General features: G+C 41.2%; 1 protein-coding gene across 4 annotated transcripts in view; it reads left to right on the forward strand.

The window, feature by feature from the left end:
- The window catches only part of LOC139798718 (opsin-VA-like), a 29,396-nt gene that overhangs the window by 2,000 nt on the left and 5,072 nt on the right, over positions 1-22,324 (forward strand). For all 4 annotated transcript variants that reach the window (XR_011726928.1, XR_011726927.1, XM_071749783.1 and 1 more), the window contains exons 2-4: positions 20,221-20,431; positions 20,991-21,108; positions 21,847-22,086. Coding sequence is in view for 2 of the 4 variants with exons in the window: in XM_071749783.1 (XP_071605884.1) it covers positions 20,221-20,431; positions 20,991-21,108; positions 21,847-22,086 (569 nt within the window). In the remaining 2 variants the exon portion in view is untranslated. The remainder of the gene's footprint in view (positions 1-20,220; positions 20,432-20,990; positions 21,109-21,846; positions 22,087-22,324) is intronic.

Here is a 22,324-nt window from a genome sequence, read left to right on the forward strand (position 1 = left end):
TTCTCTCCGCAGCCCCCGCAGTGTGATAAAGCCGCTTCAGCGGCTTTTCTTCCGTCCTTCTGACGGCGGGAGAGGGGGGAGAGTGGCTTGGGAGGGGCACTGAAAGGGCCCGCTGCCTGCCGCGGAGACCGTTTTGTCAGAGGACTTCATAGTGGAAGCAAACGGGTCTGGGGCGTCTCTGATTCATCGCACTGCAGGTAAGGGCCCTCGGACGAATTAACCCGGGAGCACTCAAGCCCTCTCCAGAGTGCGGACATTTCTCTAGACGCCGCTTCACAGAGGTTAATTTGGTCGGCCGGAATCGGGCCCAGGCCCCGGCCGTGCCTGTTTTACTTGGCCGGGTCTGAACCACCGTCCCCGGTCCGGCGCGGCCCTGCCCCGCCGCGGCTGACGGCACCCCCTGGCGGCCCCGGGCGGAGGTGGCGGCTAGGTGCGTGGATTAGGCCGGGCCGGGCTTCCCAGCTCCGCTGCCCGCCGTGCTCGGTCCGCCGCTCTCCGCCGGTTTCGAACTGAGGATGGGGGCACCTCTCCACTGCTCTCGGACTGATTCTCGTTTTTCTCCGGGAGCGCTGAGGCGGTGTCCGGCCCCTCGTAGCCCCGGGGCTCGATGGGGTTGTGCGCGTGCCTCCGCCTGGCCTGCGGCGGGAACACAGGGAATCAGTGTGTGTTTATAGGGCTGCTCTTGGTGGTAAAGGTAGCGTTTTATGAGCATATTTGGATGCAGTTCCAGCTTGGGCAGAGGATTAATTCCACCATTTAAAAAATAATGAGCGTTTTGGTTTGCCTCTGGGGTGAATAGCCTTTTTGAAAAGGACAGGGAAGCAAAACTGAGATTAGTAACATCAAATTAACCAAGACTTGTGCATTCCAACATATTCAGAATGAAGTATTGTGGTATACTGTCAAATATTAAATACTATGGTACAGATAACCTCACACATGTTCTGCTTCACCTTCCAGTACTTTCTGTCGTGCATATGGCCAAAGTACCTTTTCTTGTTGCTTCTGTGCAGCTGAAAATGGCTGAGGGGTATGTGCTAGAAGAAAATAAACTATGAGTAGGTACAGTCTGGTTTACATTTACTGGCTGTAAATGCATGTGCATTCTGCCTCACTTGATGGACTATAAAGTGAGATGTGCAGTACATGACAGCATTCCCAACTGCATTGTACATATTAATCCAAAGTGCAGCTGTAAGGATCTGTGTCAAAACAGTGACTGGGGAAGGGGGCACTCAGGGAAGTTCTCTGCACAGACTTCGTTTTCCAAATTATTTTGGTGGAGGTAAGAGGGAAAATGGTATTGCTGTGTGGAATTAGTTAGAGCCTTAGTGATAAGGGAGCAGGAAGATCCATGAGGGTCTGTAATCATGCCATCTGCCTATGTTCCTGTTGTTTCTGCACAGTGTACATAAAGACATTCTGTGTTTAAGAATGGGGGGGTATTTGGGGCTAATAATGTAGTCACTAGAAAACAAAGTCATTTTAGACTAGATGATTCCTGCTGGAGCATCTTCACAGAATGATATATGTTCTGGGAGAGGCTATACTTAATATTTTTCATTATGATCCTTGGCAGAAAAAATAGGAATATGCTAATGGTGCAGAGCTAAGTGTCTTCATCAGTTTACAGTATCACACAAGAGAAACTGGATGACCTTGAGAACAGTGTAAGAGAAATGTAAAGAAATTTAAAAATGCAAAAAAATTAAGTTACTGCCTTAGAGGAGTATGGGACTATAGTAGTATTGTACTTAGGGGCAAAAAAATTCAAAGCAACATTTCCTATAGCTGTGGCAGAATTTAGGCTCTCACATTTAGGAGAGAGATTTGCAGATTATTTTTTTCCCATGGGCTAGAAACTGTAGAGGATAATTCTGTGATGGTGCATGCCCAGCCACTTTGGCAGAGCTGACCATTTAGGTCATTGTTAGGACCATTTAGTGCTTTAGTTGTCTGTTGGCTTGAAATTGCAGGCTAACGTGTAGAAAATCAGTTATCATGCAAGGGATTTTAAAATTTGGGAAATTGCTTTACCTCTCAAACTCTCATTTTCTGTTTCCACTTGCTTCTTTACCTGCAGGGCCAAGTGTAGTCTGTATTTTTACAGCTTTCTAATACAATGCTCTTAATTAAATCCTTCATTTGGAGTATTGTATTACATGGCTCTATAAATAAAGCCAACTGGGCACTTGTTTATATGTAGTCTTCAGTTTGTTCTATAACTACATTATTTTTGTGAGGCTGTAAGGAATCTTTTCCTAAATCTTATATTACTCTTATGCTTCACAATAAATTATTACAGAGTCTCAGTGCCAAAAGCTAGTTATCTGCAGTGATATTTAAGCCTGGAATTCCTAGTTGGAAAGTTTGTAGTTTTGTGTCCTTTGCCAGTGATACTTGGGAATTAATTATACTGCATTAAGAAACTCTGCAAACTGTCTTACAGCTGAGGGACACAGTTCCCCCTGCACAGAATTAAGTCTCTGTCCTGTGCTGTAGAACTGAATAAACCACTCTGTAATAGAGATTTTATGTTCTGTTGCCACCCTTGTGAGCTGTTACAGAATTAGAGAACACCTGTGCATCACCGCCAGGCTGCTGCAGCGGGCTCCTCCGGTGGGTGGGCTCCTCTGCAGGCCTTGTTGGGCCCGAGCCCCACACGTGGGCCCTCCCGCCCACCCCCTGACCCGGCCGGCAGCCCCCAAGCCCAGCTCTGGCCTTTGTTCCTGCCAGCCTGGTTCGGAAGTTGTGGGACCGATTCTGCTCAACCGGAATCCTGCCCACGGCGCAGCCGGCCCCGGCCCCGCCGGTCTCTCAGCCCGCTCGCTGACCCTCGGCAGCCGCTTGTGACTGACGGAGCCCGCCAAGGCCCGAGGGGCGCCCAGGAGCTGTGCCGGGGTAAGTCCTGCCTGCCATGGAACCAAGCGTGGTTGCAAAGCTTAGGGAGATTCGTTTAGCTCCACACAAAGCATCCTGTGTCTGAAAGCAGTGTCTTTCCTAAAACAAGTCTGTAAGAGGATGAAAAGCTTTCCCGTGGGTTGTTCTGTTGGCAGTGTACTTCAAGTTCATTGTCAGAGATTTCAGTTTAGTGGTTATCAGCATTAATTCTGCTCCATCTGTTGTGTCTCATGAGAGAACCTCTTAACCATAACAAGGTGGGCAGCGTTTTCTTGGCTGAATGTCCTCAAAATGAAGGGCTTTTCCTGCCCCAGCAGCACTGATTTGACAGTGTGGCTTCCAGCAGCAGATCACTGCTGTTGATTAAGTTCCCAGATCATTGGTTATAATTTTTTTTTCCTTGTCTGGGAACCTTGTTCTACCTGTTGCTTTTCTTCTGCCAGTGGCTTAGATAATTTTTAGTATTACGAATTTTTCCTTCTAGGCCAAGTCAGACGTGTCTGTCAGTTCCTCCCCCCCTTTCCTTCTTCCACCAGGGTTGTTTTTTCCTACTTGTCTCCACGCTAATAGTGTATCCTTTTAATGAGAGAAGGCTACAAGTTACTCTTTCTAAGTGAGATAAGCCCTTGTGAGCTGTATTTTATCTAACCAAGACTGGGAAATCGTTTGCCCTTATTTGTATTAAACAGATGTATATACTTTACCGCAAGTCATTAGTGCTATAAAGAGATTGCCTTCCTATTGATAGCCTAGATGGGGGAATTCAGGAGTAAATTGCCAATAAATAAAGGGTGTGCTTGTAAGCACTATTGATTCTCTCTGAGCCACAGAGTAGTGTTTTTTTAGTAAAACTCTTCCTGAATGTGCAAGTGAGGTTAAAAAAAAAAAAAAGTAATTAGTGATTACTGAAAGGAGGATTGGGGGTGACTTCAGGTGAGAAGTTTACATTGGTTTTCTTTTTGGGGTACAGTCTGTAAAGATAGCTGTGAAAAATGTAACAGCAATTCTTCTGGCCACCCTCAGAAATCCTGGTGGCAATCATTACACGATGAAAGGATCAGCAGAACACTTCCTATCGTAACTTCAGAGTGATAGGAGAGTTTCTTTCCCAAATCACCATGAAAGGAACACATAGTATCATTTGCACAGGAAAATTAAAGTTGGGTGGGACTATAATTCCTTTTGTCTGGATTTTGGAATTGTTGAGTTGTTTGTGTGCTAGTGGCTAGACATTAAGTGACACTTCAGCAGTGGGTATGGGGAGGGACCAGAGTGTGGTTATAAACTGAGGAGTAGTAGTTGGGTCTTTCCAGTATGAGCTGGAAGAACAGTACATTAGTCAGGTCCGTGTGCTTTCTCTGTTTTGTGAGTGTCTTCCACGTTCATCTAGCTTGCTGAAAATTAATATTTCTTACAGAGCTGTCTTTCTAGAAAAGGCAATAGGACAGAATTGGGTGGATGGCAGGACAAAGCAATGCTGCAGTGTATTCTCTGCTGAAGCCATATTCAGTTAATATGATTCCCATCATTTTCTGTGTGCACCTACTCCATAATGTAATTGGTATTTGTAAGATGAGAGGCCATTTCTTTAAGAGTATCTTGATAGGATAACAGTCATTATAATCTTCCAGAATCTTTGGCAAACCTTTTAGTTATTGTTGATTAGAGGATTCTTCTGGTGATATGTTTATCTTCCTCGCATTTATTTAAGAAGACATTAATCAGTGATAAATGCTAGGCATCCTGCAACCATTTAATTATGTTATATGTGATACTGAAATTATTTGAAATGTAGTGAAGTAGTCCATCTCTAAAAAAAAAATCATTTTATATGTCTGCTCTTAGTAACAAAAAGGTTTTACTGGACTGATTCACAATGAAGACTTCCTACATTTTCAGAAAACTGATTCCTTCAGACTAGAATTCTTCTATAAGGGTGAAAATGCAATTCATCACCAGAGGTTAAACACCAGGAATATATTTTTGGCTATGACAGCCTTTGGGAGGCTCATTAACAATGACAGTATAATTTCAGAAAGTTTCAGGTTATATAACAAATCTATGGCATACAGTTTTATTCATGCATTTTTTCCTCACTATTAGGCCAGAATATGTAGAAATCATATAAAATATGAGAAATTATACACCATCTCTTGTTTGGCTTTGGTTGTTTTTTTGTTGCTCTTTTTGTCTGTTTGTTTTGTTTTGTTTTTAAACACATAAGAGCTTTTCACAACAAAAGCCAACATACAGAATTTATTACATCTTTTCTCTTCTGGTTTTCTTCTCTGGATCTCTTCTATCTGTCTTTGTTCCTATAATTCATGATGCAGTTATTTAAGATTTCTTTGGGTGCTTTGTTAGATTTCTTCCACAGATATTAAAAAATGAAAAAAGAATGCTTTTTAAAAATCAGGAGCTGTCAAGACACTCAAGCAAAGAGCCTTCCTTAAATAGATAAATAAATCCTGCTTATGCTGTGCTTTGCATTCCTGTGCAACTTTTTTCCATATTCATTCAGCCTGCTGAAGATTAGTGTTATTTACAGAGATCTCCTCCTAGAAAAGACAACAGGACAGAATAGAATTTACACCACCTGGGGGCACTGTAGTACTATTTCACTTAATTTTAAAGAAAAATACAAAACTATAGTGTTTGAAATGGTCTCTGGGTTCATTCCTCTCATATTTACTATCAACATCTAGAACATGTGCGCCACTGAAATGAATGAAAATCGGTTTTAAAAAATAGATATGTTGCTGTCAGCAGGTATCTTGGAAACAAGGTCATCAGTCTCTCATGTCACTAATATTGTTTCCTTGTACTTACAGTAGGATGATGATAATTTTAAGTGTAATGTTGTTATTATTTTGAATTATGTTACTAGTGTGGCAGTGACTGCCATGTGCCTGTCTGTGCTGCGGTTTTAGCTGCTTACACTTGCTGCCACTTGTCTGTATCCAAAATAGTGCAGGGCTGCTGTAAAAGCACAAGATGATGCTGCTGCATTCAGGTACTTACACCACTGAATCAGAAAGTGACAGAGTGAGAAACAAGAGAAGTAAAAAGCTCCTTATGTGTACAGTCTTGATTTTCCTAACTTTGTCAGTCTTTGCCAGTTTTACTTTCTGTCACTCATTTGCTACAGTGCCACCTCTCTTTTCTGCTTTTCATATGCAAATGTCTTTTGGGATGGTGGCAAGTACTGATATACTTGAGAGATCCAAACCCTTTTGCAAAACTCCAGAGTGGTAGTTGAGGATAGGAAATACGAAGGTACAGATGCAGCAATAGAGATGTCCTGTATACTTTAATCTTATTTCTTAGCTCTGAATAATCTTTTAGGAGGAAACACTCCATGTCCGATTGCAAGTATTTATTGAATGAAATAAATGGTAATGCAGTTTTATTCCTAGCAGGTTTTCTATAGGTGATATTAGCAAACACTTGAGATGAGATACTGTATTAGCATGGAACATATTTTTTTTTTCCACATGTACACTCTATATGTAAAATCATGAGGCTTAACTTCACTTTGACACCACCACTTTCTATTCTCTCGTATGCCAAATGACCAATACTTTTTTTTTCTTTTTTTTTTCTTGCTGGCATTAATTTTTGCTTATTTGAAATCCAATTTGCCAAATGAATGATGACAGTAATCCTTTCTTCTGCACCATTTGCCTTATTCCACACTATTCAGGGGCTCTGGAGTCATTCCCCCTCCCTTGTTCTCTGTTCTGTAAGATGAAAGATTTGATTGATTTATACTGATTAAAATAATTCTGAAAAGTTTAATTCAGTTCAGATGATTTTAAATATATGTCTTGTAACTGTTTATGCAGAACATAAGGACTCTTTAATTGTCAATGGAATAGGACAAATATATGATCTCATGTTTGGGAGGAACAAAATGTCTGACAACATCTTTCACTAGAATAGGAATTAAAAGCCGAAGAAGCAGTAGTTGTAAGAAGATATAGAAAGAAGAGTTCTAAAGGACCTTCTCAAAGGAAAAAGGATAGTGAAAAGATTTTACTTTTTTTTCCAAATACAAACATTTAGGAAATGGCTACTTTAATAGGAAAGTAGATAGGAAGTAATAGAATGGGAAATGAGATATCTGTAAATGTAAGAAAGGCAAAAAAACTTCATGCATTTTGAAGAAAAAATTTTTTATCTGTAAAGACAATATTTATCTTCAAGTACATGAGATAATTTATCCACCAAACAGTGTCATGTGGAAGGTGACAGTTAACTCTCCTGCTCAGTGCATGCCTGCTAGTGCAGTTAATATGGACAGTGAAATGTCTTACCTAGAATCATGCAGGAGACAAATTATTTACTTACTTTATCTACAAGCCTGCCAGTCTGCCCAGGCCAGTTGCAAGCTAGAAGTCACATAACCATGTTAATACTAAATCAGATTAGTGTGATCTGCTTTCTAGTCATTTATCAAGTTGCATAATGTGGGTTTTTTTCGAGAGTTAAGGAGCTTACTTTGTGCTGGATCTCAGTCTTACTCTGACAGTTCTGAGTGGACATTTATCTGTGGTCATGGCAGCCTATGCTTACTGTATCCCAGCACATCATCTTTATCTATGATCATGTCGAGATGCAGAAAAGTCAAAAAGATAAGGGCAGTTATCTTTGTACATTACCTTTCAATGTGACAAATTCACAGCTGGTTCATCCTGCATCCTTGCATAAGAAAGCGTAATCTTCTCTCTCTGTACTCCTCTTTGCATTATTTTCCAAAGCACCCATTCAGAGGAGTGGTGGGATTTCATGCAAAGGTAATCTTAAGTTGGTCTGCAAGTTTTCTATGTGCATCCTGAAGCTATCCTTGCAGTTAATCCTGCTTTGAACCTGAAGGAATGCTTAGAAGGCTTCTATCCACACTTGCACAGTATGTGACTTTTCTAGGTGTGTGATCTGCTTTGAGACCTGCTGGCTGGCATTCACCCATCTGCTGGGTGGCAGCAGTGACTAACAGTTTCTGTTGTTAGCACAGCAAAATAAAGAGGTGGTGGCAGTGCTGTTTTGGTGTATTTTTGCTAATTCCTTGCATATCATTTTCTCTGTTGAAGCCCTGACTTCATGGATGGGCCTCAGTTTTGGTGAGAGAATTTAATATCATTTGGATTACTAAGCCTTATTTTTTATGGGCTGGAAGATATGCTAGTTTTTTGTTAAGCTGTAACAAATACAGGAGTTTTAAAAAAATTAACCCTGAACGATCTGATGCATATAGGAATATGTATCTGGGGAGATATTTATGCTTTGTTCAAAGTGGGTAGGAAGGAATAGAGGTGTTTTATGTAGATGCCTGAATACTCTTAATAGTATCCAATATCCAGCATCATAGAATCATAGAATTGGCTGGGTTGGAAGGGACCTCAGAGATCATCAAGTCCAACCCTTGACCCACCGCTGCGGTTGCTAGACTATGGCACTGAGTGCCACATCCAGTCTCTTTTTAAATGTCTCCAGGGACGGAGAGTCCACCACTTCACTGGGCAGCCCATTCCAATGTCTGATCACCCTCTCTGTAAAGAAATTCTTTCTAATATCTAACCTAAACTTCCCCTGGCACAACTTAAGACCATGCCCTCTTGTCTTGTTGAAAGTCATCTGGGAAAAGAGACCAACCCCCACTTGGCTACAACCTCCTTTCAGGGAGTTGTAGAGAGTGATGAGGTCTCCCCTGAGCCGCCTCTTCTTCAGGCTGAACAGCCCCAGCTCCCTCAGCCTCTCTTCATAGGGTCTGTGCTCGAGTCCCTTCACCAGCCTGGTTGCCCTCCTTTGGACCTGCTCTAGGACCTCAATATCCTTCCTGAGCTGAGGGGCCCAGAACTGGACACAGTACTCGAGGTGTGGCCTCACCAGGGCTGAGCACAGGGGCAGAATCACTTCCTTAGACCTGCTGGCGACGCTGTTCCTGATACAGGCCAGGATGCCATTGGCCTTCTTGGCCACCTGGGCACACTGCTGGCTCATGTTCAGCTTCCTGTCAATCCAGGTCCCTTTCTGCCTGGCTGCTCTCTAGCCACTCTGTCCCCAGCCTGTAGCGCTGCATGGGGTTGTTGTGGCCAAAGTGCAGGACCCGGCACTTGGCTGTGTTGAACCTCATCCCATTGGAATCAGCCCAACTCTCCAGTCTGTCCAGGTCCCTCTGCAGAGCCCTTCTGCCTTCCAGCTGATCCACACTCCCCCCAGCTTAGTGTCATCTGCGAATTTGCAGATGGTGGACTCAATCCCTTCCTCTAAATCATCAATGAAGATATTAAACAGAACCGGGCCCAACACTGATCCCTGGGGGACACCGCTAGTGACCGGCCACCAACTGGATGTAGCCCCGTTCACCACCACTCTCTGGGCCCGGCCCTCCAGCCAGTTCTTAACCCAGCACAGGGTGCTCCTGTCCAAGCTGCAGGCTGACAGCTTTTTCAGGAGAATGCTGTGGGAGACGGTGTCGAAGGCTTTGCTGAAGTCCAGGTAGACCACATCCACAGCCCTCCCCTCATCCACGAGGCGGGTCACCCGATCATAAAAGGAGATCAGGTTGGTGAGGCAGGACCTGCCCTTTCTAAACCCGTGCTGGCTGGGTCTGATCCCTTGCCCATCCTGCAGGTGCTGTGTGATTGCACTGAGGATGATTTGTTCCATAACCCTGCCAGGCACTGAGGTCAGGCTGACGGGCCTGTAGTTTCCTGGGTCCTCCTTCCAGCCCTTTTTGTGGATTGGCGTGACATTCACCAACTTCCAATCATCTGGGATGTCCCCAGTGAGCCAGGACTGTTGGTAGATGATAGAGACAGGCTTGGCGAGCTCTTCTGCCAGCTCTCTCATCACCCTTGGTGGATCCCATCCAGTCCCATAGACTTGTGGGGATCCAAGCAGCTCAGTAGGTCACTGACTATTTCCTGCTGGATTACAGGGGGGCTGTTTAGATTCTTGTCACCTTCTGTAAGCTCCAGAAGCCATCTGTCCTCAGGATAACCTGTCTTTCTGTTGAAAACTGAGGTAAAGAAGGTGTTAAATACCTCAGCCTTTTCTTCATCTTTGACAGCTATATTCCCACCTGTGTCCAGTAAAGAATGGATGTTTTCCTTGCCCCTTCTTTTGCTATTGATGTATCTATAGAAGGACTTTTTGTTATCCTTCACAGAGGTGGTGAGATTCAGTTCACGTTGTACTGTTTTCTCTCTAATTTTCTTTTTACATGACCTAACTATATTCCTAAATTCCTCCTTAGTAGTTATCCCTTTTTTCCATAATTGGTAGGCCCTCTTTTTAACCCTGATTTCTTTCAAAGTCTCCCTGTTCAGCCAGACTGGTCATCTTCCCCGCCGGCTCGCCTTTCGGCACACTGGGACAGCCTGCTCCTGTGCTTTCAAAATTTGCTCCTTGAAGTAGGTCCATCCCTCCTGGACCCCTTTGTTTTCAAGGGCTGTTTCCCAGGGTATACTCTGAATTAGTCTTCTGAATAGGCCAAAATCTGCCCTCCGGAAGTCCAATGTAGAGGTTTTATTGACGACCCTCCTTGTATCCCTGAATATTGAAAACTCTTATTATTTCATGATCGCTAAGTCCCAGGCATCCACCGACCACCACATCTCCCACCAGCCCCTCTCTGTTTGTGAAAAGAAGGTCAAGTGGGGCTCCATCCCTGGTGGGCTCATTTACTAGTTGGAGCAGGAAATTATCCTCTATACACTCTAGGAATCTCCTAGACTGCCTCCTCTCTGCAGTGTGGAGTTCCCAGCAGATGTCTGGTAGGTTAAAGTCACCCACGAGAACAAGGGATGACGATTTTGAAACATCCACCAGCTGCCTGTAGAATAATTCATCATCCTCATCATCCTGATTGGGTGGTCTGTAACAGACTCCCATCACGATATCAGCCTTGTTGGCCTTCCCTCTGATTCTAATCCACAGGCTCTGATTCCCTCTGATTCTAATCTAGATACTGTTTAGAGCAGAACCACACATTAAGTCATGTAGGATCAAGACAGGTCTTGAAGTGCATGCTTGCAATTAGCCTTTAGTAATGCTGCATTCTGTTGAATTCCATCAGTTTAATCTGGATGGGGTGCTGGATGGGGTGGTTAAGCAATGAACTGACAAATCCTGCCAGTGTAATGGTGGACTACATGGAGGTGTTATTGCCAGTAACCTGCATGGGTTATACGGGAATTGTTTCATGTAAAAGTAGATTCAGCTGTTGCTGTGAAGCAAAAAGCTTGGCTGCTTTTGTTTCTGTTGATGATGGATTTCAGATATTAATATTGTAGTGATGTTGAGTAGGCTTTCACATTTTTCAGTCTCCAAGTAAGCAAAATTAATTCCCAAAAGGTGAGTTAATATGATGCGTTTTGTGGCTAGAAAATAGCATTAGAACTTTGCTGAAAATAACACACAAATAATTTTGAGACCCTAACTAAACCAAATTCTAACTTTCTTACCATAATGAGGCTTTTTATTTCTCTAACATTTCTGCAGATAGTGCTGGAAATTAATCAGGAGACAAATCACAGCCAAAAGAAAATTAGCAGATTGGTCCTGGGTTAACCAGGTGACACAGAACCAAAACTGTCTGGCAACCATTAAAACCTTTAATTTCATTTTCATTGTATTTTTGCAAGAAATGCCATTCCTATATTATAATCCATGTCTTGCATTACCACTTAGTTTTCACATCAAGACTTAATTTTCTTCTTTACTTTGAATTTAGTATTTCATGTGAGTCTCTGATCATCAACTGCCAGATGTTTCTGCCAGTTTCTCCTAATGACTCTCTACTGTACTTGAAAAATGGTCTTACTTTATTTAGAGTCAAACAGAAAAGAGACGCGTTACTGGCTCACTGCAATAATTTTATAATATAGAAAATATTTATGTTTATATAATTGTAACTGGAGAAAACCTTATAAAATAACTTGGTAAAAATAATTTGTGTTGACCAAAACACTATGTTAGCCATGTGTTGTTGACTCAGGTATGCAACTTCCTTCTCTGTTGAATAGAAAATTTATTTAATAGATAATTATGATTTGTCTGCCTGGTTTTGAGCTCTTGACTCAGCTCATTCAAACTGGAGAAGAGCTGTTTGGTTGTAGCATTACTTTGGATGGATTTTTTCACCACTCTGAGTTCACATTTAGTCTCCTTCATAGTGCAGTGTCTGCAGGCGTTTGACTGTCTTAGCTAAGCCTTGCCCTTGCCACGGAAGTGAGTACCAGCACTGTCCAGTGTCAGCTCTGTGGCTCACTTAGAAGCTCACTGTCTTTTGTCAGCATCACCAACAGGAAAAGGTCTGGGACTCAGGTGTCTAGATCTTCATGCCTCTTGGCCAGCTCCTGTCTGCTGTGAGCAGGGATGCACAACCCAGGCTGATACCACTCCTTCCCATGGCTTTGGAGCAGCTTTAAAGGAGAGACGTTTAGCAGCCTGGTGGTCAGTTCTGTGTATGTTTTAGAGTAGATTTTCTATATATTCATGAACACTGATTTATAACAATATCTAGCTGCTGATCAGCACTTTCTATCAGTGGATCTGAGGCACTTTGTAAGAGAGGCCAAGCTTGTAGCAATTTGCAGGATAAACTGAAGCAAGATGTTCTCCCAGAGTAATGTGAAGGTATCCTAGAAGTAGAGCCCTAAAACTGGGCTTCTGTGGACTTCAGAGCCAGCTGGATACTGCCAAAAGTTGCTTACAGGCTCCTCACACAAATTAAGTTTGTATTCTTCAAGCACCAGAAACCAGCTGGCTCTGTCACTGTTGTCCATGAAATGCTGTGACCGATGCAAGCACTCCCACCTCACTTGTAGCCTGGCAGTGACAGGATGGGTGTCACTCCGGAACCCCTGCCCCAGCCCAGAGTGCATTTCAGAATGGCAGTGCTTTCCCCTGGTCCCAGGCCAGAGGCTGAGCCCTCAGAGCAGAGCTGTGAGTGTCATCCTGAGTTATAAAGGCAAAAGGTGACTTGACACTGACTTGTATTGGGGGAAAAGGACTTTTCATTATTCTGCATTAAAATTCTGTGGTCCCAAATTTCTCTGTGGTAAACTCATTTCCACTTTTTTTGTGATAAAGCAGTCTCCAGTCCTTGCAGTGGTGTACACATACCTGAATCAGCTTTAAACTAGGTGATTGAAGTGCTATCTGGGACTGCAGGATTTAATGGAAATAACCCGTGCCCAGTTAACTGGAAGCCATTGAAAGTGATGCTGCTGTTACTGGTCCCTGAGCTAACAGGCATATCTGTGTGGGCAAATCCAGACAGCTTTGTTAGAGTTAAGGGCAGTGGTCTTGTACATAGCACTCCAGCTGTATGCAGATTTTCAAGTTACCTTTACAGCAGTTGTTATAAGTGCTCCCAAATCAGTGAAGTGGTTAGAACATTTATTTTCAATGCTGGATCATCTGAGATAGTTGCATGTATTAAGAAGCAAATAACTCATGCAAAAGAGACAGTGTGATACAATTTTCTGCAGTTATCTAGGTGTCTGGTCTATGCTCCCCACTGACTCCATGTATTTCCTTATTTGTTGGTTTCTTGAGGTCGGTAGGGAAAATCCATCCCCAGAGATGTCCCGGAAGGGACACTTTGTTATAATACACTGATAGAAAATATGGGCTAGCAATTGTAATGCTATTATAAATTTTTTTAGTTTTATAGGTAGGTTATGTTTAAACGTATTTGAAGAGAAAGTGAACTTGTGCGAATGGACTTCCCCGTGTGTTTGTCAGTCCGTATGACTGTTTCAGAGCATGTCAGCCAAGCTCAGGAAGCAAAGAGAACAGTGTCATGTTTATCACTGCTGCTCAGTAATGGTTTAAAACTCAGATGGTGATATGCAGTGTTAAGCCTTGGATGAAAGTTCAAGTCTTAGGAAGCTTGTGACTCCGAATGGAAACTTTGCTTGATGTGTAACTATTGATCTGTAATTGCTTCAGTTAAGTACTCTTGCCATTTGAATAGACACAGTTTATTTGGCTTTCTACTAATGTTTCTTTTCATACACTTTGCTGAATTACTGTGGCTAGTTGCAAAATGTAACTTCGTTTTGTTTCCATAGTTTTCTTTTGGGTGGGAATGTTAAAAATAAGCGATGTTTAAAAACCGTATGTTGAATGTTGCCTTGCACTTTCTCCATAGACTGAAGCATGTGTTATCTTCAAGCAGGTAAAGTAATAAGCAGCTATATGGAACCTGTGCCTGGTGTTCAGGGTTCTGTCAAATTTCAAGTTATGTTTCCATTGCAAAAGAAACCTACAGAAATGTGAGGAATTTTTTGTTCTTGAGAATAAATTCTGTACGACACCACCAACAAAAGATATTTCGTTATAGACAGATATATAGATGTGATGTTTTGTCAAATGGCAGATAGGGATTTTTCCTTTTTTTTTCCCGTTTTCCTTGGGAATTTCTGGGGTAGGCACTAACAGTTGGAACACCATCAATGTTATATAATAAAATTTATCCAAAAGAGAGTAACAGACTTGGCCCCAAACAAGTATAAATAAATCTGAGTAGAAGACGAGGTCATGTTATGCTTGATTTATATCACACTAATGAGATACCATTGGCTGGATAGTGGCTCTTACTGATTTTGTTTCATTAAAGAATTACTTTGGAAAACTACCTGAGGAACTGGAAACTCAGTCCTGAATCTAGAGTCAACTAATGTGCATAAATGTTTGCACATTAAAACCTTTATAAATTGAGCAGATAACTGTTTACAGGGACTTTCCCATAACAATTTTTAACTGTTGAAGAGCTGGTGGTGCAAATGAACAGATGATACTTGGCTTTGGGGTTGTTTCTAGGATTTTTTCTCAGTTTTTATTTGGCACCTACTTGATCAATGAACATACAAGCTGAACACTTCTCAGCCTCCAGCGACTTGTCTGCTGGGTCTTTGTGTAATGTAGAACTGACTGCAGTGGTCACATAAATCTTCATGAAACCAGTTTTACATCCTTGTGTCTTTTATTGTCTTCCTTGAACAAGCAGAAAGAAAAGGAACCAAATGTGTCTGTAAGAGAAAAAAAGTGAGAAATTGTGGCCTCTCTGCTGTAAGAAGAGCAAAAATCACCTTGTGACCTGCTGCTGCTTGAGGTCTAACCATGACAAAAATCTGGCTTTGCTACAAAAATTAGGATTAAAGTTGAATGTTGTAGAAGGAGTTTGTGATGATTACAGGGGAAATAGTGAACAGTTTGGTTGGTTGGTTTTGCTCTGCTTTTTTTTGTGTGTAGAGGCTTCTACTTGCTGCCGTAAGATTAATTGTTCAGTGCAGAGCCAGCTCAAGGTTTCCCAAGGGTGTAGAAATCACTGCTACTTCACCAGGGATGGAAACAGATTAATTTTTGGAGGAGGTTCTGAATTTGGTACCACTTCAGTCTCCTAATTCCCACTCAGGTCTGGTCCCAAATGCCTTTCTTTGAAGTGTTCACAGATTAATACCGTGTGAGAGCAAGTGGGTGAAAAGCTAAAAAATCTGTGGAAATCTTTCATAGTGACACCAAAATTATTTCACTTAGAATCAATACAAATATGAAATAATTGTCTCTTATTTAACTGCTTTTATGCAATGCCCAAGGAATTGGGTTTAACTGTGTTTTGCAAAGCATGGAGCTATAATAAATTAAACAGTCTTACCTGCTCAGATGAGGCCCCAAGCTGCAAGATATTGTTAATGTGTCTTAAGTAAATGCAGCCTGCTAACAAATTATTTCCTTTCTTGGTGCTCAGTATGGGCTTGCCTTTTTTTTGTTTATTTGTTTTCCTTTTAATTTGACTTAGATTCTTCTAACTATTTGTAGTTAATAGAGCATGTTTTGTTTAGTCGCCAGCTTTTTTATGTATTGCTGGTTACTGAAGTTCCTGCAACCATGCTGGTATCTTAACCAGTGTCGAATGCCCCTTTTGTACACAGCTTCAATCTTTTGAGAAAAGGAAATCTCCACTCTCATTATTTTAATGAGCAAGGAAGCAAAATAATTCCTCCAAGTCACTCAAAAGGGCAAGGCCAAAATTTTTCCATTATGATAGTTCAGTGTTTTCTGAGAACAGACTTCAAATATGCAATTGCTGGCTTTCAATAACAGTGAAAAAATAAAACTGCAGCTAAAAAAACCCCAAAACACAACAGATAGGGGGAATCAGTTTTAAAAAGCAGGTTCCAACATCTGTAGCACTGTCTGTAGGGGCACACTCACAAACTGATCACCAAGACACAAATGTTTCAGTGGCACAGCTTGATCAACTAGAAAAGCCTATTTTACTGATGATTTTTTGCATTGGCTCTTGGATGTTCAGGCTGTTCAGACTGCAGTAAGTCAGGCATGTGAGATAATGATGAACAGGAAATCTTCAGTGTGTATGCTCCAAGTTTATCAACAAACTTTCAGTATATGGAAGTCCAGGAAAAAAAAGTTGGCACTAATGGAAGACAAAAACTTAATAAATGGAGTTAAAGGACTTGTCATACAGTGCTGGAGAAAAGCTATCTCTTTAGATACCTGAGATGCTCCTGTTCTCCCTGTGCTCATCAGGCAATGCTTTGTCTATCTAAATCTATCTGATACTGACCTCAGAAAAAAGTCTAGCAACAAGAATGCAAAAGAAATATCCATCTCTGTATTACTTGGTCAAGGAAAAACCAAACCAAACAAAAAACAAACCTGCAGTGCCAGATGGGTAGCAAATGTAGAGCAAAGTTACAAATGCAAACTTGAGATGTTGAAATAAGTGCAACTGCTGTAACTTGTAATAACAGAGCATGTCACAGAGAATCACTTTCAGTGGTAAGATGACCTGCTGAAAAACAAGCAAAACCAAGACAGTATAAAAATATTTCTAAAGGACTTTAAAGAAAAAAGAAACGCAAGCTAAAGTAAAGAGAATGCATTTAAAGTGTAACCAAAATAAAAACTTTTAAAAACAACTTGAACAATGTTCAATGACAGCATAAAACAGCAACAAAATACCTGGAAACAATAATTTACCATTGTTTAAAGGGGAGTTAATGTGCAGTCAATAGATTTGTACATTACAGTAGTGCAGATACTATCTATTCTGTGGTATGGTAAATTCAGAGTTCTAGGTTAATTCTGACACCCACAAGAATTTAAAATAATGTATAATTTCAAACAATGCAATATTCAACCTTGATTTTAGTTGTGGTCTGGATCTTCTGCTGTAGTATTCAGACAGTGGAGCTAGGCTGAATCCTATCATACAAGAACTGGCTAGAGACATTTTAATGTTTCTTTGTATTGATCCTTATTTTATTTATGACGCTTCAAATTTTTAAATATTCCTGTTGAATAAGTATTATTTTGTGAGTATTTTTGTTGATAGTTTTGATCTGCTTAAGCACTGTCTCTTTCCTTTAGTGCTGAGTATATACTAACCATTTAAAAATACCTTTGTTATTTTGGTTATGGTAAGTAGGATATATAGTGTTACTCATTTTCACCTTCATTCCAGCTCTCAAAATATTTGTTTATTGATGGGTTGTCTATGATGTGTGTCTGAAGTGTGAACTCTCCAAAATGGGAACTGGATTGTCTTTGCATTTTTGACTGTGGTTAATACTGCAGGACTCTAATTACCTATTATGTTCCCCAAGAATTACCACACTAACAACACACACAGAGCTGAATGATTTTCGTATTTTTGGGATATCCAGTTTAATTTGTGAAATAATTACTGGCAGCCCTTTAGAATGGGAGTAGTGGAGTTATCTGTTGCAGTATTTTGTCTCATTAGGGTGCAGAGGTGACAGAGCTACTCATCTTGGGAAACAAACTCAAGTAATCATAACTGCTAAGAATTATTAAAGAGTTGAGATACTTCCAGTCATTTTTATCAGAAATCTGTGACTAGCTATCAGTTTTCCTGCTGTACGGTTTTATTTTTTAACATATTTACTAACTCGATCTTTAAAATATTGTGGTGCATTTTTGAGTTTTTATTACTAAAGCTGCTGTTATAATGGTTGTGATTTCATCACGGATAACAATTATAATGTCTGATAGAAGTTGAAATTCCCCTGAATAACATCTAACATAAGGTAGCTGGGATGTGGGCAGGGGGTTGTAGTGCAGTCTCTCTGTATGTTTACAGCTGCTGTAGTTGTCCAGCATTAATCTTTTCAGAGCTGCAGTCTTCCCAGGGAACATGTCAGGTGGGAGCCCCCCTCCCCCCCGTTTCTGTGCTCCAGCAGTGCAGGGCATGGGGAAGATCCTTCCACCCTCCCTGTTAATGAACGGAAAGCTTCATTTTCCCCGTGCTCAGGGAGGGAGCCAAGCAAATGCTTCAGTTGTGCCCATGGAGAAGGGATGATCTGAGGGATATTTGAGCACAGAGCTGTTCGCTGCTGCAGGGGGAGGAAACCTGCAGCTTCTGTAGCTAGGTTTTATTACAGATAAAGACACAGCAGCAGCAGGAGAGAGGCAGGAGACTGCTGACAGAGAGGGGCAGAAGTTGCTCTTAGAGATTTTCTCACTCATTCCTGATGCCTGTTCACTCCACAGCACTAAACTTTCCTCTGACCAAAACTTTGTTTCCTGGACTATTATTGGAAAGCAGAAACATGGAGAATTTGTTCACACTTCAGTTGGAGACAGCAATTTTCTGCTTTTAATCCTGCATATTATTTACAAATTAGAAACTCCAGCATTATACAACGTATTTTTGCTAGTGAGAAAAAATGGATGGATTCAGAGCACCTAGAAACGAGTCGCTGTTGTCCAGTTCCTCTGGTCCTACCAGATGGGATCCCTTCCGTCGTCCTTTGGACTCCATCCAGCCCTGGCACTTCAGGCTTCTGGCAGCAGTAATGTTGGTGGTGACCTCTCTGTCGCTTGCTGAGAACCTGGCTGTAATCCTGGTAACTTTTAAGTTCAAGCAATTGAGACAACCTGTCAATTATGTTATAGTCAATTTGTCTGTGGCTGATTTCCTGGTCTCTCTGACTGGTGGCACCATCAGCTTTTTAACAAATCTCAAAGGTTACTTTTATATGGGATACTGGGCTTGTGTACTGGAAGGATTTGCTGTCACGTTTTTTGGTAAGCTTGATTTTCTTTGTATTTCTATGTTATTTTCCTTCATCTTCCTCCAATATTCTGTACTAGCTATGCTGCAGCTTCCAAAGGCACTGACTTTGCCTGCCTTTGGACTCACTGTTCTTTCCCCAGTTACGTTTTTTCTGTAGTAGACCTCACATGCAAGCAAGTAACACATATCACTACCTCTGTTACACATCATTGCATGGATGCTGATCATTTAATATTTGTAATATAATGAGACAAAGCTTGGTAATAGAATAACAGCATTGTGGGGGTTTTGGTAAGAGAATGTCAGGGAAAAAAAAATCACTGTCTATAACTGTTTTCAAGGTTTGTGTTTAGGTGTGTTCTTACATGAATAAATAAGAGAGAGAAAAAGAGTGGTTGCTCTTAAACCATGGAAAATATCATAACACAGAACCATCTTATGTTAGCTCCCATCCAGTGGTCTGAAGAACCGTGACACACCTGCAACAGTCACTTCACACACTGACATCTTTTTGTGATTCTTTTTCTTGGCATTGTTTTACCAGTTACAGAAAAAATATTAGAAATATGCTAAAAGGGAAAATGTTCAACACATTGTTCCCTGTGTAGGTACACCTGTGCAGGATAAATGGGAAATTAGTTCAGAATGGGACATCTACTGGAGACAGACATTCATTCCTGCCTTATTTATTCTGTTTCAGAAGCTGTGTAGCAAAGATATCCTCCTAATGCTTGTCACTGCTCTGAATAAGGCACACTGCTGATCCTCAGACTGAAAAGGAGTGGAGTAGAACTCTACTTTTGAGAGTAGAACTGAATGAAAAAAAAAGAAGTAATTGTCAGTTAAATGACCCAATTAGCTGCTTGGTTTTGTAGTCATTATACTCTAGGCTGACAAAGAAGGCAAATATGAAAATCTCATGCTCTTAATAAATATTATTCAAGCACATGAATTGCACATCCTTTCATAACTTGGGTTGATAGGAAAGGTGCCTGATGTGATGTGTGGCCAGCTTGCCTAGAGTAGTTGTGGAGTCTCCATCTGTGGAGTTATTAAGAATCCAGCTGGACAAATCCTGGACAGCCAGCTGTATGGATCACACTTGAGTGTGTGTGTGGGGTGTTGAACAAGGTGACCTGCAGAGATACCTTTCAACATAAACAATTCTGTGATGTGGGATGGTGTTTGCTTTACAGTGAATGTACCCAATTTTTGATACCAACTGTGTTTTTTTACTCCAGGCATTGTTGCTCTCTGGTCTCTCGCTCTGCTGGCTTTTGAGCGGTACATTGTCATCTGCCACCCATTGGGAAATATGCACTTGAGGGGGCAGCATGCAGCCCGAGGTATTGCCTTTGTGTGGACCTTTTCCTTCATTTGGACCATTCCACCAGTGATGGGTTGGAGCAGTTACACCACCAGTAAGATTGGAACTACTTGTGAGCCTAACTGGTAAGGCCACTCTTGCAGAGTATGGTAAAGAAATGGAACTTGTAGCTCAGGATGTCTCAGGGACATGAATTTCAAGGAAATGTTTAAAGATGTACATCTCTGCAAAAATGGATTTAAAGAAAGTTGTAACAAAATTAGCCTAGAACTCTCTAAAAAGGGAAGCTTCTATCTCTAATTAAAAGAACTGTCCTATACCTTGTGCTTTTTGTCAGGATTCAAAGAAGAGAATGAGATTTCTCAGGAGAATGAACAAAGCTCTGAGCAACCTGTTCTGACCCCATAGCTGACTCCACTGCGAGCAGAAGGTGGGGCTGTATGTCCCTTCCCACCTGAACAGTTTGAGTTTGTGATGCTGGTCATAGGATCCTTTCGTAGCCCGCAGCCAGGGAGATATCCCAGGACTCCATCTGTGGATGTGACTAGAGTTGGAAAGTGGCAGTTTAAATAAAAACAGGTGACAAGAATACTAGTGACAGCTTTGAAGTGTAAAATCAGTACTTCAAGAAAATAACAACACATATTAGTAGTACATACAAAATCTATTTTCTGGTTTATACAGGTACTCAGGAGCTTATGCTGACCATACATACATCATTGCATTCTTCACCACCTGTTTTATAGTGCCTTTATTGGTAATCATGGTATCCTATGGGAAACTGATGCAGAAGCTAAGAAAGGTAAGAAGAACAAGAATCTTGATGTTCCCAACCAACCCTCTTTCTGCAGCCAATGTGGAGTTGGTCTTGAGGGTCACTGTTTTAACTTGGCAAAGTTTGCTAACCCCTCAGTCCCTGTGGCCACAACTTTACAATGCAAAAGGTAGTTTTCACTACATATGCAAAACTAACAAAATAATTTCTTGTGGAAAACTAAAAGGCCACTACACCAAAAATTCCATATTAGCATGTATTATTGCAAGACCTAGCAACAGGTTTTTCTATAGCCACATACAACTACAGAATCATAGAATAATTACAGTTGGAAAAGACCTCTAAGATCATCAAGTCCAACTGTCAAGCCAATACCATCATGCCTGCTAAACAATGTCCCCACATTTTTTGAACACCTCCAGGGCTGGTGACTCCACCACTTCCCTGGGCAGTCAGTGCCAGGCCCTGAGCACTCTTTTAGTGGTCAGAGATTGCCGTAATAATTGCTTTTTGCTCTCACTTTGACAATAAAAAAATATGAGGATACATACAGGAAAGTTTAATAATGACAGTATACAAAAATTCATGTCCTTCAGCAGTAGCATTGGCACCCTGTGTTCCAGTAACAGCATCCTTGTGTACTGTCACACACAAGAAGTGTTGTCCCTTCCTTCTAGCACGACAGATCACTAGCCTTCTCACTTAATTCACTGGTTGGAGGCCTTGCAGTTTGCTTTCTTGAATCTTCTATTTTTTTCTTTAAAGGTGTCAGATACGCAAGGCAGACTGAGAACTACCAGGAAACCTGAAAGACAAGTGACTAGAATGGTTGTTGTTATGATCATTGCCTTTCTAGTCTGCTGGACACCATATGCTGCCTTTTCTATCCTTGTCACCGTGCACCCCTCCATCGAGCTGGATCCTCGTCTGGCAGCAATTCCAGCTTTCTTTTCCAAAACAGCTACTGTTTATAATCCAATTATTTATGTCTTTATGAACAAACAGGTACTGTATGCTCTCAAAGTGTCTTTAACACTCATATTTTATTATTTTGAATTGTTTATAATTAATCATTTTTATCTACATGTTAGTTAACTAGCACTACAATATCCAGTACTAGCATTTAGAACTAAAAAAAAACAACAGGTAAATCTACCTACTGGAAGGTAGAATAAGCCTCTCTGCAGTATTAAAATATTAGCATGAATAATTATCTGTTTAGATATTATAAATTAAAAACAGC

Source organism: Heliangelus exortis, chromosome 7, assembly GCF_036169615.1.
Source record: "Heliangelus exortis chromosome 7, bHelExo1.hap1, whole genome shotgun sequence".
NCBI classification, from domain to species: Eukaryota; Metazoa; Chordata; class Aves; order Apodiformes; family Trochilidae; genus Heliangelus; species Heliangelus exortis.